This window comes from Crotalus tigris, unplaced genomic scaffold (assembly GCF_016545835.1).
Source record: "Crotalus tigris isolate CLP2741 ecotype Arizona unplaced genomic scaffold, ASM1654583v1 scf7180000018216.395306, whole genome shotgun sequence".
NCBI lineage: Eukaryota > Metazoa > Chordata > Lepidosauria > Squamata > Viperidae > Crotalus > Crotalus tigris.
In genome coordinates, this window is record NW_024096886.1 from 350,032 (window position 1) to 366,213 (window position 16,182).

General features: G+C 35.7%; 1 protein-coding gene and 1 long non-coding RNA gene across 3 annotated transcripts in view; one reads left to right on the plus strand and one right to left on the minus strand.

The window, feature by feature from the left end:
* The window catches only part of WDR27 (WD repeat domain 27), a 71,748-nt gene extending 58,565 nt beyond the window's left edge, over positions 1-13,183 (plus strand). For both annotated transcript variants that reach the window (XM_039348934.1, XM_039348933.1), the window contains exon 25: positions 10,501-13,183. In XM_039348934.1, coding sequence (XP_039204868.1) covers positions 10,501-10,548 — 48 coding nt within the window. In that variant the 3' untranslated portion in view covers positions 10,549-13,183. The remainder of the gene's footprint in view (positions 1-10,500) is intronic.
* Positions 1-16,182, minus strand: part of LOC120310492 — a 40,171-nt gene that overhangs the window by 7,919 nt on the left and 16,070 nt on the right. The gene's annotated exons all lie outside the window — the stretch shown is intronic.

Genomic DNA, 16,182 nt, shown 5'->3' on the forward strand with positions numbered 1-16,182 from the left:
GTCGATAAGCAATAGAGTCATGTGACATTGTACTATATATCTCCATTGTTTAGCAACAGTAATCACTCTCCAAATTGCTATTGCAACCGAGGACTACCTGTAATATATTCTACTTGTGCCTAATTCACAGCAAGTTTAACTAGAGAAGATAAGAATCCAGGAAATGATTAAACAGTGTTAGGATTCTGTGTTTTTTTTTAATCTTGAATCAAAATAATAGAAAAATTATTAACCTACTGGAAATTGTCAGGAGCTAAAGACAATACCAACTGTTGCATTTGCTATGCTTCCAGAGGCATCTATAGTAGCAAGGAAAATTTAAAATAATTATAGCCAAGCAGTGTTAGGTTAATTTTTCCTGTTGGAAGAATCTCCATTTCTCAAATTCAATATTTTGTGTGCTCTGTATAACAGTGTTTTGACTACTGACACTGCCATGATTTGCAAAATAGTTTCCTTAAAGGAAAGTAAATGGCTAGGAAGCATGATTCATTTATGATGTGGACATAATGAGGCCAATAGAAAATAAGAATATGACATGTCTTTGAGCAACAGTAATGGCTGTATGAATTCTTGAACACTAGAAATACCAATTCTAGAAATGTGCCATATTAGTCAATTAATTAATTTTTCTACAAAAAAATTAAATGCAAGTAACTAGTTTAATAAACTAAAAATACAAATTACATTTTAAAATAGTGGAAAGGGGGACCATCTAGAGAAAGTTGCACTATTTATTTTCAAAAAACAGCATCTCATCTTGACTCAGTTTCTGGAGGTATATCTTTAGTAATAAATTTGTTTTCATGGGACTTTCATTTTTTATTTTGATAAAATATAATAAAGTTAGGCTTGATTCTGTCTGAACAGATGTAGTAATGCAACCTGGGAAGACTACTAAAGGATTTTGATATATTTATTGCCTTTCTGAGATTATTTATCAAAATATATTTTCATACTAATCAAATTGCAATGCAATTGCAATTTTTCACCTTTACTACTTAAGATTTCAGCTTTACTACTTAACAAGAAAAATCTATAGATTTATTAGAATGGAAAAAATCATACCTAATTTTTTTTTTTAAAAAAATATTCTTTTGTACCATATCCAAAATTTTGAAGTTACTCCCTTATTAGAGAAACTATTTAATTTAATCTTCCATATGCAAGAAGTTGCCCAAATTAGATCCTTATCAAATCAAACTTTCAAAGTCAGCATTTCAGATTATTTATTTATTCTTCTGCTTAGCAGAATTATTTTCCTAAGATTAAGCAAGCCTTGGGTAAACCACAAACTCTTTTTTGCATATTAATGCAGTTCAGTGTGACTTTCTGCATTAATCCAAAAGTCTCTATCTATTTTTCAATATGTACTTTCACCAACCTGCCATTTCAAAATCTCCAAGTTTGCCATCATAAACTGAAGAAAGTTTCAGTTTTCGTACATGTTAAAAAAGGCAGCTTCTGAATATCACAAGTACTTCCAAAAGTGCCCAGAGAAGTGGTATAATGTCCGACAAAGAAACCATTTCCATTCAGCAAGAATTCTTTTTTCAAATGGCACTGTCCCAAATATATCAAAGATGAAGGATCACAGGGATTTTTTGAAAAATTTGGGGGGGGGGAATGAAAAAAAAAACCTTGAAAATCCAGTCAACTAAAATCATAATATGAATAGTGGCATGGCAGTTTTCCAACTGTGGTTTGGAAAAATAGCGAAAGATTCAATTCCATCTTAGTTTCCCATTAAGTGAAAGATGCTGGATGGTAAAATCATTTGACTAGCAGTAGCATTCATGCTTTCTCTTTGGAAAATGCATGGTATTTGCCAGGAATGGGGAATCTATCTTAGCCCAGGGCTGAATTAGCTCCAGGCACATTCATTGGGGCTATAGGCAAATGGCCTGAATGTGCTTTTCCAGAACGATCTCCATTCTCAGTCACTCACTTCTTTTCCTCTACTGACACTCATTTTATTCACACCCAGCCTGTTCTTATAACCTACTTGTCCTCCGCTGAAAAGTCCTACTCCTACAAAGAATAAGCCTAGTGAGGGCATTTCAAAACATCATTGCAGAGCAAGGCTGGCTCTCTGAAGGGGACTTCAATATTCATTTTTAATTTATTTTAACCTGAAGCAGCAAATCATCCTTACCTCTTAACAGGCCTAATTGGTGCTATACCATCTTAGGTTCTGAAAAGTGAGCCAGGGATTGAGCAAACAACTTGCAAGCCTGAGAATATTCTGCTTATTATCTACCACTTCACCGCAGTGATGGGATTCAAATATATGAACAACCAGTTCTCTGTGTGGATACCCCTTCCAGAAGTCCATTCTGGGCCTGGGCAACAAAAAATTAGCTACTGGTTCTGCTGAAGTAGTGCAAACAGGTTGAATCCCACCATTGCTTCACAGGTATAATAACTCATTTCATCTCTGTTCCTGTCATACAACATTGACATTTCCTAGAATTTACACTTAGGTACAGCTTAAAATTGAAATAATAGTACCACCTTGTCATTCTTTCTCACAACTATATCTAAGTCTGTGCAGATACAGGACTGTAGCCTAAAGATTTAGCTTTTGTTAGTTAAGAGTCAGGCTTTTATAATGTGAGACTTAAAAAGCTGCCCTTTTCAAGTAGCATGAAGGAAAGTTATGTGAAAGCTTGCCATTGAAGAAATCGCCTTTTATTAATGATTAGAACAAAGGAACATCTTTAAATTTGTCATTCAATTTTTCAGTCTAGAATTTCCATATTACAATAATACAGAAGAACCAAATTAGCTTAGGAAAAGAATAAATCAATATACAGACTACCACAGTTGTGAGACATCTGAGTTCAGTTTGCATATTATTGTTTGGAGGCTAGAATACTTTTTCAATGAAATGTAAATTACTTGCATTTTTAAAATGTAACTAATCAATTTGGTACTAGATGGTATATGTGGTTGACACAAAGTTAGGAGTATTTTAAGAATCTGATTGCAATTTGCAATTAAAACTTTGTTTGCATGAATTCAAACTTGAAATATTAATACCGTTCAACTTAAAAATGAAGCAAACCCCAGAATATTCTATATTCTGTTATATAAAACCACAGTATAGTTGTAGTCTCTTTTATCATACTATTCTCTTTTTTCCAATGAGAAATTAAGTCATAGGAAATTGAACATGGTATGAATTGAGTTTGTAACCAAAAGGGTCTAAAGTCTAATCACAATTGATTAGACGGAACTAGGAATATTTATAATCTGTAATGTTGATTATTTCCCAGTCCTTCTCAAATGCTAAGGAAAGAATTATCAGGATTAAATTAATGTAAGTCAGACAGTGTATCATAGCAAAAAAAGGAACACATTAGAAAACCCCAAAGAGGTTTGGGTTACATAGGATAATTACTTGCCTTTTTATACACAGCTGCACAATCAGCTTAGTACTAAATTACTGCTATAAATGTATCTGCTTTTATTCTATCATTTTGTTCACAATTTAGAAAAACAGTGTCAGCTATTCTGCATAATAGTCAAACCTGAAACACAATTGATATGACACTGAGAATAAGGCAGCAGTTCTAAAATCAAGTGTGATATTGTCTGACGGTGGGGAGAAGGAAGATAAATAGGGTGGAAAATCTGCTCTAATTTAGGAAAATTCTAATTGAGATAACAAAAATTAGTAGGTGATTTTTTTTTTCATTTTTCTATAAACTGTAGAACTAGAGATGGGTTTTGTTAGATGATCAGATTGAAAAGTAGCACTAAATAACTCTTGATCTATGTGTTTTCCTACTGTTGCAATAGAGACAGAGCAATCTACCTGAGGCAAGAAACTGCCTCTGGGTGGAAAAAGTTTGTACAGAAGTAACTTTATCGACAAGTTTAATAGTAGCAAATTGGTAGGTAGTGTACTATTAAACATGATTTGAACCCAATATATGAACAGGAACTGTATTCAGAGGCATCCATAGGATCTTTATAAGGAACGGTTGCTGGAATTGGGTATGTCTAGTTTAATGAAAAGAAGGACTAGGGGTGACATGATAGTAGTGTTCCAATATTTCAGGGGCTGCCACAAAGAAGCTATTCTCCAAAGCACCTGAAGGCAGGACAAGAAGCAATAGATGGGAAGCAACCTAGAACTAAGGAGAAATTTCTTGATAGTTAGAACAATTAACCAGTGGAACAACTGCCTCCAGAAGTTGTGAATGCTCCGACATTGGAAGTTTTTAAGAAAAGACTGGACAACCATTTGTCTGAAATGGTATAGGGTTTCCTGCCTAAGCAGGGGGTTGGACTAGATGACCTCCAAAGTCCTTTCCATCATCATCATCATCATCATCATTTGTCTTTCATTAAATGATAAAACTAGTGTTACAGTATAAGCTTCATCCCTCTGTTATTTATCCCCCTGTGGAATAAAAGACTCACTGTGGGAAGTATTAAACAGGGACCAAGATTTCTATGTGAGATCTGGCGTCTCCTTCTTCTTCTTCTCCTCCTTCACCTTCCTAGTTGGATCAGTTGTGAATAAGGAGTAAAATAAAAAAAGAATAAAGTTGCAATATACTACATTATGTACAGAAATACCGTAAATGCCGGTGTACAAGGCGACCCGGTGTATAAGACGACCCCCGTCTTTATAGCCGGGCCGCATTCCTAGAACATCGTCTTATACGCCGGAAACTACCAGTATTTCCGGCGTATAAGACGACTTGGCGTATAAGACGACCCCCCTCTTTGGTGCCGATTTCAGCACTCGCGGAAGTCGTCTTATACGCCAGCATTTATGGTATATATTTATTTGATAAATATTATATATTTATATACACAAAGATTTATATGCACAAATATGAGAAATTAATATCAACACAAAGCAAAATGAGAAATTATAAAATCTACAACTAAAAGCATATTAAAAGTGAATGAAATTCAAAAACTTATCCTGGTAAAATTGGAGCCCCAGCAAAGAGAGTCAAATTTAGAAGAAATAAAAATTAAGTAAGTCACAGTATTTATGGCATGTAGAAAAGGCTGAAAATAATAATAACTGTAATAACAATATGGCTATACATTGATAATATTGTGAAGGAAAAACCATCATATTTTATCTCTAGCAGTGTTTTTAAAAACCAAAGAATGAAAATGTTCAAAAATCAGTATTACATTTTCAGTACATAGAATGAATTGCAGAATTATCCCAAAATAACAAGATAATAAGGTTTGGGATATCTTTCAGATAGATACACTTGGGAGAAGAGAGCAGTGTGATTAAAATAGAGTTGAATAATGTCAGCCTAAATGTTACTCTATAGAATAAATTTAAAAAATGAATGCAAGACTAAAAAACTAAGAAATAGAACTGAAATATGGTAAAACTGAAAACAAGAAAGAAAAGTTTCCCTATTAGACTTCAAATGCTATTCTGTTCTTCAGAAGAAGTCAGGTGTGGAGGTGGAGGAGTTGAGACAAAGAACCGAATTAAAAAGAAAGTGTTTTTTTTTCTCTTTAGTGTGGCAAAGAAACCTGACAATTTTTGGGGGGGACTTCAAACTGGATTTTCAGCAGAGGGCACTCTGCTGTAAAGAAAGTTATTCAGCATTGTAACAGCATCTCAGTGATTAAACAAACACCCTCTTATTTGGGACTATCAAAGAAGATTTGAAATTTCCTTTCTTATTTTAGTCATGGTGATAGACTAAGAGAGATAGAAAAAGGTAAAGTTGGTCTTAAGTCAAGACTGATTGATGACTGCATCTGTGTCTTTTTATAGTTTGCTATTGTCATCTTCCACGATGATTTTGCGTTTCTTTGCTTTACTAGGAGCCCTGGAGCATCTAGATGTCCCTTCAAATCAAAGTAAATCTTTATTATGATCATAGATCAACATAAGGAGGGTGAGGTTCAATCAATTAAAAAGTATAGAACTGTGGTGGCGAACCTATGGCACAGATGCCACAGGTGGCACACAGCCCTTTCTGTGGGCATGCGCGCTGTTGCCCCAGTCCTACGCCTTCAGTGGGGTTTTATAATACCTTTTCGCTTTAGGCCTCTGCCGCCGTGTGCAAAAAAAAAAGGTTCAATCAATCAATTTCAACTTCTCATAGGAAAAAAAAAGATCTCGCAAAGTTGGAATTGATTGATTGAACTTTTTAGTCCCACCCAGTCTGCCGTTACCACTGCAGCCATGCCCACTCAATAGGCCACACCCACCCAATGGGCCACGCCCACCTGGCACCCAACAATACACAAATGTGTTTTGGGTTGCAGTTTGGGCACTCGGTCTCTAAAAGGTTCGCCATCACTGGTATAGAAGATACATCAGAGATTAAAAATGCATGAAAATCTAGAAGATATAAAATATATTGTATGTATTAAAATAGAAAGTAAACAAGAGTCTAAAAGAACTGAAAAGGAGAGGAAAGAGCATTAGATGGTTGTAGGGGAGCATACAAAAGGAAGACTATATCAAATTACAGAGCACTCTAGTATGGTGAATAGGATGCTCATTAAATCTAGTTGATGGCACAGGTCAACATCCAACAAAATTTAAATACTGCTGAATAGAACCTGGCAACATTGTATGTTGTAGTAAGGTTGTTATTTGAAAAAAACAGGGAGGTGTACAATTGCCCTGTGTACCTTGGGTAGTGGCTTATAATTAGCAGGATCATCCTTATTCCCCGGGTGTTAATGCAGGTAAAGAATGAGGCCAGATTGGAAGTTCAGAAGTCCAAGTTGTTTTTAATGGCCTCTGGAAGTATTAGGTCTTCCCCCATAATCTTCCCTGGTCTTAATTGATCAACAGAGTTCTTGATCTCTATCACTGTCACTGATGCCCGCGTTGTCAGATTTTCTACAGTTTAGCCAGGGCATCCATTTTCAATGGAGGTGAAACTCTGTGAAGAGTTTCTGAAAGTATATCTCCCATATCCCGGAAACTGGGGGTGAGGAATGTGACAGTCAAACCTGAATGGAACATTCCTTTGGAAGGCTTGATGTGATATGGCAGAATGAAGTTGAGTCATTGGATTTGACTGCCTGAATAAGCTGTGCCCAGATGTTTTTCATGGCTTCCTTTTCCTTGCATGCCAGCAGTTGTTTGTAGTATCTTTTCTGCTGGAGGTGGTATTTGCAGTATCAGATACATAAGCCTATTAATAGTATGAAGTGCTTCTTTTTTGGCAGTAACACAGTCCTTTTCAAACCATGGCTTGGTTGTTGTCTCAAAGGTGCACTGTTAAGATGAGTTTGATCCTGGTAAAGTTCTCTGGTAAGGGGGTTACAATTCTGCAAGAGTAGATTAGGAGATGGCTGATGTCAGGAAAGACTGAAGACACTGTAGGCAATCTGAGGTCACATAGCTCAGTTATCTTTTTGATGGGGGATCCACTTGATTTGGCAGTAGATTCTTCCTGTTGGCATTAGAAAGAGTTGTTGGCAGTCTTCAGTATGTGTTTCTTGAGTGAAGACATTTAACTGGAGCAGGATCGGGAAATGATTGCTGGCAAACTCAAGTATAACTTCTAGGGCCTTAGCATAAGGGAGAAAATCCCTAGAGACAATTATATAGTCAAAGTACTCATTCTGAAGCCAGATAGATAAGTGAATTTAGCTGGATGGTCACTTTCAAAGGCACCATTAAAAATGTGGAGATTTAGCCCAAAGGCTTTTTGACCCAATCAGAGACATGCAAAGTTTGATTTCTGATCTTTTGAACAACAGATGAGGAGAAATTCATTAGCTTCAGGATTGGGAAGGGACATTTGTGGTGTGCATAGAGGGTGTGATCATTGGGCCAAATCTAGCATTGGGCATGACTACAGTATAAAGTCAGCAGCATCAGCACCACAAGTCTCTAATCTAGGATATCTGCTTTACTGAGAACATAATAAGCATTTATTATCAACAGGCATGATGGTTTAATTGATTAACATTGGTATTCATATGGTTTGAATGGGGGGAAGGGTCTTGATATGGCATGTACCAAATGCTATCAGATCTTCAGTACTTTCCATTTTTGAGTAGTTTAAAGATGTTCAGATTTGTAACCAACCCCGCCCCTTTCTTCAAAACAGCCTAAGAAACAGGATGAAAATACCTTGAGTCACTCATCAGCAGAAGAATGTGTATATCTCATATACTGAATAAAGTAGTCATGAAATTAGTAATAAAATTTTACTTGATTTTTATTTTCATAGACTATTGCTAAATTTGAACGTTTGAATTTCTAGTATCTGTTGTATTGCAAGTTGCATCACTGTATTGCATTGTTCATTCAGCCTCTAAATAAATTAATAGTTAATAAACAAGTACCGTTATGTACACTGACCATAAAATAACATATAACAACAGCAACAACAATAATAATAATAATAATAATAATAATAATAATAGAGTTGGAAGGGATCTTTGAGATCTTTAATCCAACCCCCTGCTCAGGCAGGAAACCCTATACCATTTCAGACAAATGGCTGTCCAGTCTCTTCTTAAAAACTTCCGGTGTTGGAGCATTCACAACTTCTGGAGGCAGTTGTTCCACTGGTTAATTGTTCTAACTGTCAGGAAATTTCTCCTTAGTTCTAGGTTGCTTCCCATCCATTGCTTCTTGTCCTGCCTTCCGGTGCTTTGGAGAATAGCTTGACTCCCTCTTCTTTGTGGCAACCCCTGACATATTGGAACCCAGCTATCATGTCACCCCTAGTCCTTCTTTTCATTAAACTAGACATACCCAATTCCAGCAACCGTTCTTTATATGTTTTAGCCTCCAGTCCCCTAATCATCTTTGTTGCTCTTCTCTGTACAGTACTCTTTCTAGAGTCTCAACACCTTTTTTACATTGTGGTGACCAAAACTTTTACATCATGGTGACCAAACATTTAGAACCTTCTGTGATGTTTTGGAAAACAGACATCTTGATTTGACTCACTTTAGAACAATTTCTTTAGTTTGAATTTGACTGATAACTTTGCATCAAGATCATTCAGGTTAGCTTTCAGTTTAAACATTAATTGCAGGGAAGGAAATGAAACTAGTTTTGCTTAAGTTTGATACATGGACATGAAATGAATAGGCACAATTCATCATTATTTCTGGGGTGGCTGATCATTTCCAACTGAAGATAAAAGTGTGGGAAGAAGGTTGCTGCTTTTAAATTGTGATTGCGGACTATTTTTTCTGAGTGCTGAAGTCACAATATCAGCAGATAATGCATAGAGATTTGTACAAAAACAACACCTAAAAATGTGGGACAGTTTTAGGAATAAAGCAAATACAGCAAAAATAGAGCAAAAATAAAAATCAAACAATAGTCTTATAAATATTTAACACTTTTAAACGACCCTGCTAAGAAGAGGGACTTGTAGAGAGCACAGAAGTATAAATATCATTTCAATGAAGCTTACTCTGCACTATGGTTAGAGACCTGTAGTACAAAGATCCTGTGTGACTAAGAAGATAGATTTGTCAGTCACAAAAGAACATCTCCAATTCTTCCTCCTTCATTTATTCTCACCGATGTTTCCTTTATATTAAAACTTTGGGAAAGTAGTACTGGAAATTATGCAGGCACATTAGCTCTGCTTGCCTTTGATTTTCCAAATTCTTCACAAAATATCAGAATGATCCAGATTCACAGCATGACAATGTAGAATTATTTTTTCTTCACTTTGGCAGAATCTTGAACTATCCAAAGTCTAATGAAGAACTAACCTGATTCCAAAGTATTTCCCTAAGACTCAGCTGTATTATTTGATTTAGATCAAAGTATAAAGCAAGATAAAGTTTTGTTCAAATCAAATTTGTTTCCTCATGGTAAAATAAATGATTTGCCCTTATATTCTTCTGAAATGTGTTTTCAAATAACCTGCAGCTCTGTAATTTCTAATTTCTAGGTGGTCTGCCATTTACATATTAACTAGTTCTGATCCTGGATTCCAATCCCAGATCAATGTACATTGGGTGACTTTGGGACAAATAGGATATCATAATAAAACCTACTCATGAAGGCAGCTGTGAACAGTGAAGTGAATAACCAGGAAACACATGCTACTCAAGAGAAAAAAGGCTTGAGACATACAGTATATTCAATAAGAATATTTAATATGCTCCTATATAATTATACAAGACCATAAAGAAACATATAAAAAGATGGTGTCCATATGGCGCCATATGGCACCATAATTAATTTACAGCAGTGTAATGAGTTCTAAGGTTCCAGTCCAGTCTAATCTCAATTGTATAAGGCGATCCCTGCTGTCTTGTGAGACCTTTTCAATTCTGCAGCTGTTAGAAGAATAAAAACGTTTCACTAACATTTCATGCATCATAGCTGTAGTCTGTGTTTTATAGGACGTAGACTAGTTTTGTAGATGGCATAGAATTTTTGTTTCTGATGACCATATGCTGGATTCATGTGGATGTTCCATAACACAGCTTTTCTAGGGTGTTTTGGCCCATTGATATATAAGCTAATCGTGGATCTTTTCTTTTAAATTGCAGCTCATTACAGCTACCTTGGATGGCAAATTGCAATTGTTTCTACCCTGATAATGATCAGACCTGGCATCTTTGGTTTTCCTGCATCGATAATTAAACTTCTTGAAAGAAAAAAAAAAGATATATAGCTGAGCATGGTAACTGGGCAAGCTGTATAGCATATTTTAATTAAATAGAGTCTTCCAGATTTGTTCTACTATTTGTCAACCAACTGGGATTTGCTTAAAAAAATAATTTTACTGCTGGAAAAGCAGCTTCACAGGTGATACCAAATGAAAGATTTTAAATATTTTGTGTACTTAGATTATTTTTAGCTCAAGAGTTAAATTTCTGTAGTGTATAAATTTCTAATGTGTTTTACTGATATTTTGGGTGGTTGTTTCTATAACCATCCTTTAACCATTCTATAATTTTTTATTATTACACAGATTAAATAAAACTTTTGCTCTTCAGTTGCTTGCTAACACCTAAACCTCAATAATAAAGAAACAGTCTACTCATTCCTTTTGCATCTTGATTTAATTATAGAGACCATCTGATATGTTAAGAATTTCCTTTGGATTTGGAAATGCTAGCAATATTTTAATAGATTTCATGTACCTTTGATTTTATGTGGTCAATAGACACTATTATGCAATGCATTTCTCCTTTTCCTCTAAAAATTCTTTAGTTGTCTAATAATATATGACTCTTTTTAAAAAAGAATCATAGAAAATGCCACTTTCTCAACAAGAGTGTTAAAATATCAGTAAGGATAGGTATTTTTTGCAGGATTTTTAAAAGTTAATGTTTAACTATGCTTAATGTTCTTTCATACAACTGTAAATCTCCTGGAATAAAGTAAAATAAGTTAATAAAGTAAAATAGATAAAAATAATAAATAGTTTCACCATTCTCAGAACTATAAGAATGGAAGCTCAATCAAAATAAAGGCCACTATGATTTAAGACACATTTATTTCACTATTTATACTTTCCATAATATGGAAACAAGTGGTCATTGGATACAAATTCTTCAGTAAATTAGTCAGAAGATTTTTAAATAATATGGTGTGAGTGATCAAAATGTGTTTAGTTAATTGTGGATAATTATAATACTTATGAAATATTTAATTAGATGTAATGTATATTAAAATAAATCCTGCTGATAATAATAAAAAAAGCTTGATGGGATCAATATCCAATATATTATTTTTATAATGGCAAGCAGCAATTTGTTATGCTTACACTAAGAATCCTTATAGATTACATGTTTAAAAGAAATATTCTGCCATATGAGAAGGAATATAGTCTAATATTTGACATGTAGTTACAAAATAAGCCTTTTGGTTCAATCTTCAAAGGCATCCATACTTTTAGCAGTATGATTGCCGAAAGCACAGATGCCTCTGAAAGAGTAGATCACCAGTAGAATATTGCTTGATAGGAATTCTCCTGCTGTTTATAGTGAATTTAAACCTTTATATAATACTTGAATAGGGATAGACCCCCTCCCTTTATGCAGAATAATGGTCTGTAGTGGCATAGGAGAAGGGGTGAAGCTGCTGTAATAATTTCTGCTTCTTCAGCTATGGCCCCATTCCCATTTTTTTAGAATTCTCATTTCTCCTTTTCAATATTATCTGCCTCTTTGTCTCTATTCTGTCTCTCTCTTTGTGTCTAAAGGATAACTCCTTATCTGAAAAGTAATATGAAATATTATATTCCATAAATACAGTACCAATCGAAATGTAAAAGAAGCAGCTGAAGTTGCAGGTTGCTATGCAAAAGGTCCTTAAGTTTGTTGTACAATTTAATGAATCTATTTATCAAAGTCAAATTTCTGTTTTTCCAAACAATGAGTGTAAATTGCTGCATTTGATAGGCTATTCAAGTTGAACTGTCTTATCATTGAGCTAACCGACAAGGTTTCTGCAGTTTTGTATTTAAATTCTTTATGTCATGTTTGTACAGGAGGGAAAATTTGTTTCACTTAAAACTGTGAGTGATGGATCTTCTTCAGTGGATAGATACCATTTACCATCTGTTGGGTGTATTTAACTTTTTTTTGCTGACTGATCAGTATGGCAAAGAGTCAATGCAAATTAGCACTTGACAAAATCCTGTATTGAGGAAATAGCTAGTGCATATAGTAATTACAAGACTAGATGATTTTCATGGAGATCTCTCAAGGCAGTCCAACAATCAAACATCCAATGCTGACACCATAAGAAAACCATTTAAAAATAAAAATGATCAACAGATGAGTAGCTGTTAGTTGAAAGCTAGGCAATCAGATCACAGTCATGTACAATCTAGACATTTCTCATGGCTCATGTATAGTTGTAGCTGTATTTGGACAATCTTACAAGACTTATTACAAGACTAACTGCTGCCCCTCTGTTGATCATTTTTTGTTTTTAAATGGTTTTCTTCTTGTGTCAGTGTTGGATGTTTTGATTATTGGACAGTATGAAATCCCTTATGAAATATACACTGCAAAAAATGCAAACACATAGACACAGGTGCAGACAAATTGATCAGATCAATAGTTTATTTCTGCAATTGTTCAGACTCCAGATGTTTTGGTAATTTTTTAAAATTCTCACATTGAAGAAAATTAATTAAAAAAAAACCTGTTCCAAATTGCTAGATTTCTTTGCCAATGGTCCCACCATCACAATAAATTGTTATTTCTGATTATTCTACTATGTGGCTCTTGTGTCATCATTGCTAATTTTCTACTTCCAAGTTTTCCATTTTAGGTCTACCTCTTATTCGTTATCTAGAAATGTCAAATTATGTTGATGCCATGTGCAAAACCACTTGTATGTACAATATGTACCATGAAGCAAAACTAAAAAACTACTGGTATGTCCAACCTTAAATCAAGGCAAACTTTATTACAGGTTATTGACCCAGATTTCATTTAAAAAAACATAATGCATTTATGTAATACCAGGTACAATGGGATATGACAACAAATCATGATAGAAAGGCCTGTAGTTGCCCAGAGCCTACTTTGCTGTCAACACATTCTGCAGGCCAAAATGTAAACTTTGCAACAGCAAGATTTATCTTGGAATCTTTACTGTATCTGCCAAAAGAAGCTGCATTTTTGTCTGAGATGTGGAAGGTAGACAAAGCCACTTAATAACAATAGAAAAGTACTATGCATGATTGAACCTTATATAATGGCAAACTCAAGGGAAAGTATTTGGTCATCTCAAGTCAATTGAATATATTGCATAACTTATAATTAACTGACAGCGGTATATTTTTCTGAGTCCTGGAATGTTTATTTCTAGCAATGGGTGGCTTGTAGTAAGCACTGTGGTTCTGTAATGAAAGGGATTACAGGGAACGATGAGATAATTTGTATGCTATTCTAATAAATTATTTGTTTTGTGTTTTGTTCCTTTCACAGAATTTATTCAGTGCCACCACTGGTATGCTCTTGACTGATTTTTTAAAAGCATTTAGACAGATGGCTTTCACCACTGGAATTTTGTTTTTTCCTAAAGTCCTATTTCTTGATTCCATCTTTACTGAAAGTCATTGTACTGTTTTAAGACCAACCTAGATGTGAGAGTAGCAGAATGTAGATATGAGCTACCCAGATATAAAATTGGGAGCAAGATGCAATTGTAATTAACTGTGCCACACCTTTTTTCCAGCCTACATGAGATTTGTTGTTGTTGTTGTTAATTGCGAAGTCGTGTCCGACCCATCGCGACCCCATGGACAACGTTCATCCAGGTCTTCCTGTCCTCTACCATCTTCTGGAGTCCATTTAAGTTCACACCTATGCTTCAGTGACTCCATCCAGCCATCTCATTCTCTGTCGTCCCCTTCTTCTATTGCCCTCAATCTTTCTCAGCATTAGGCCCTTCTCCAGTGAATCCTTCCTTCTCATTAGGTGGCCAAAGTATTTGAGTTTCAACTTCAGGATCTGGCCTTCTAAAGAGCAGTCGGGGTTGATCTCTTCTAGGACTGACCGGTTTGAACGCCTTGCAGTCCAGCACCATAGTTCAAAGGCCTCAATTTGGCGCTCAGCCTTTCTTATGGTCCAACTTTCACAGCCATACATTGCAGCTGGAAAAACCATGGCCTGGACTATACACACTTTTATTGGCAGGGTGATGTCTCTGCTTTTTAGTATGCTGTCTAGATTCGCCATAACTTTCCTCCCCAGGAGCAAGCGTCTTTTAATTTCTTGGCTGCAGTCCCCATCTGAGGTGATCTTTGAGCCCAGAAAAATAAATCTGTCACTACCTCCATTTCTTCCCCATCTATTTGCCAGGAATTGAGAGGGCCGGATGCCATGATTTTGGTTTTCTTAATGTTGAATTTCAAGCCAACTTTTGCACTCTCCTTCTTTACCAGCATCAAGAGGCTGTTTAGTTCCTCTTCACTTTCTGCCATTAGAGTGGTATCATCTGCATATCTTAGGTTGTTGATATTTCTCCCCGCAATCTTAATTCCAACTTTTGATTCATCTAGCCCTGACTTTCTCATGATGTGCTCGGCATATAAGTTAAATAGGCAGGGCGACAGTATACAGCCTTGCCGGACTCCTTTTCCAATTTTGAACCAATCATTGGTTCCGTGTTCGGTTCTCACTGTTGCTTCTTGACCCGCATATAGGTTTCTCAAGAAACAAATGAGATGGTCTGGTACTCCCATCTCTTTAAGAAGTTGCCACAATTTGTTGTGATCCACACAATCAAAGGCTTTTGCATAGTCAATGAAGCAGAAGTAGATGTTTTTCTGGAACTCCCTAGCTTTCTCCATGATCCAGCGTATGTTGGCAATTTGATCTCTAGTTCCTCTGCCTCTTCAAAATCCTGCCTGTACTTCTGGTAGTTCTCGATCCACATACTGCTGGAGTCTAGCTTGTAAGATTTTAAGCATAACTTTACTAGCATGTAAAATGAGTGCAATGGTGCAATAGTTTGAACATTCTTTGGCATTGCCTTTCTTTGGAATTGGAATGTAAACTGACCTTTTCCAATCCTGTGGCCACTGTTGAGTTTTCCAAATTTGCTGGCAAATTGAGTGTAGCACTTTTACTGCATCGTCTTTTAAGATTTTGAATAGCTCAGCTGGAATACTGTCACCTCCACTAGCTTTGTTGTTGCTCAGATTTTCTAAGGCCCATTTCACTTCACATTCTAGGATGTCTGGTTCGAGGTCAGTGACCATCTCATTGTGGTTATCTGGGATGTTAAGCTCATTCTTGTATAGTTCTTCTGTGTAGTTTTGCCATCTCTTCTTAATCTCTTCTGCCTCTGTTAGGTCCTGCCATTTTGGTCCTTTATCATGCCCATCTTTGCATGAAACGTTCCCTTCATATCTCCAATTTTCTTGAAGAGATCTCTGGCCCTCCCTATTCTGTTGTTTTCTTCTATTTCTTTGCACTGTTCATTTAAGAAGGCATTCTTATCTCTTCTAGCTACTCTCTGGAATTCTGCATTCATTTGGGTGTATCTTTCTCTTTCTCCTTTGCCTTTTGCTTCCCTTCTTTCCTCAGCTATTTGCAAAGCTTCCTCAGACAGCCATTTTGCTTTCTTGCATTTCTTTTTCTTTGGGATGGTTTTAGTTGCTACCTCTTGTACAATGTTGCGAACTTCCATCCATAGTTCTTCAGGCACTCTGTCTATCAGATCTAATTCCTTAAATCTATTTGTCACCTCTACTGTATATT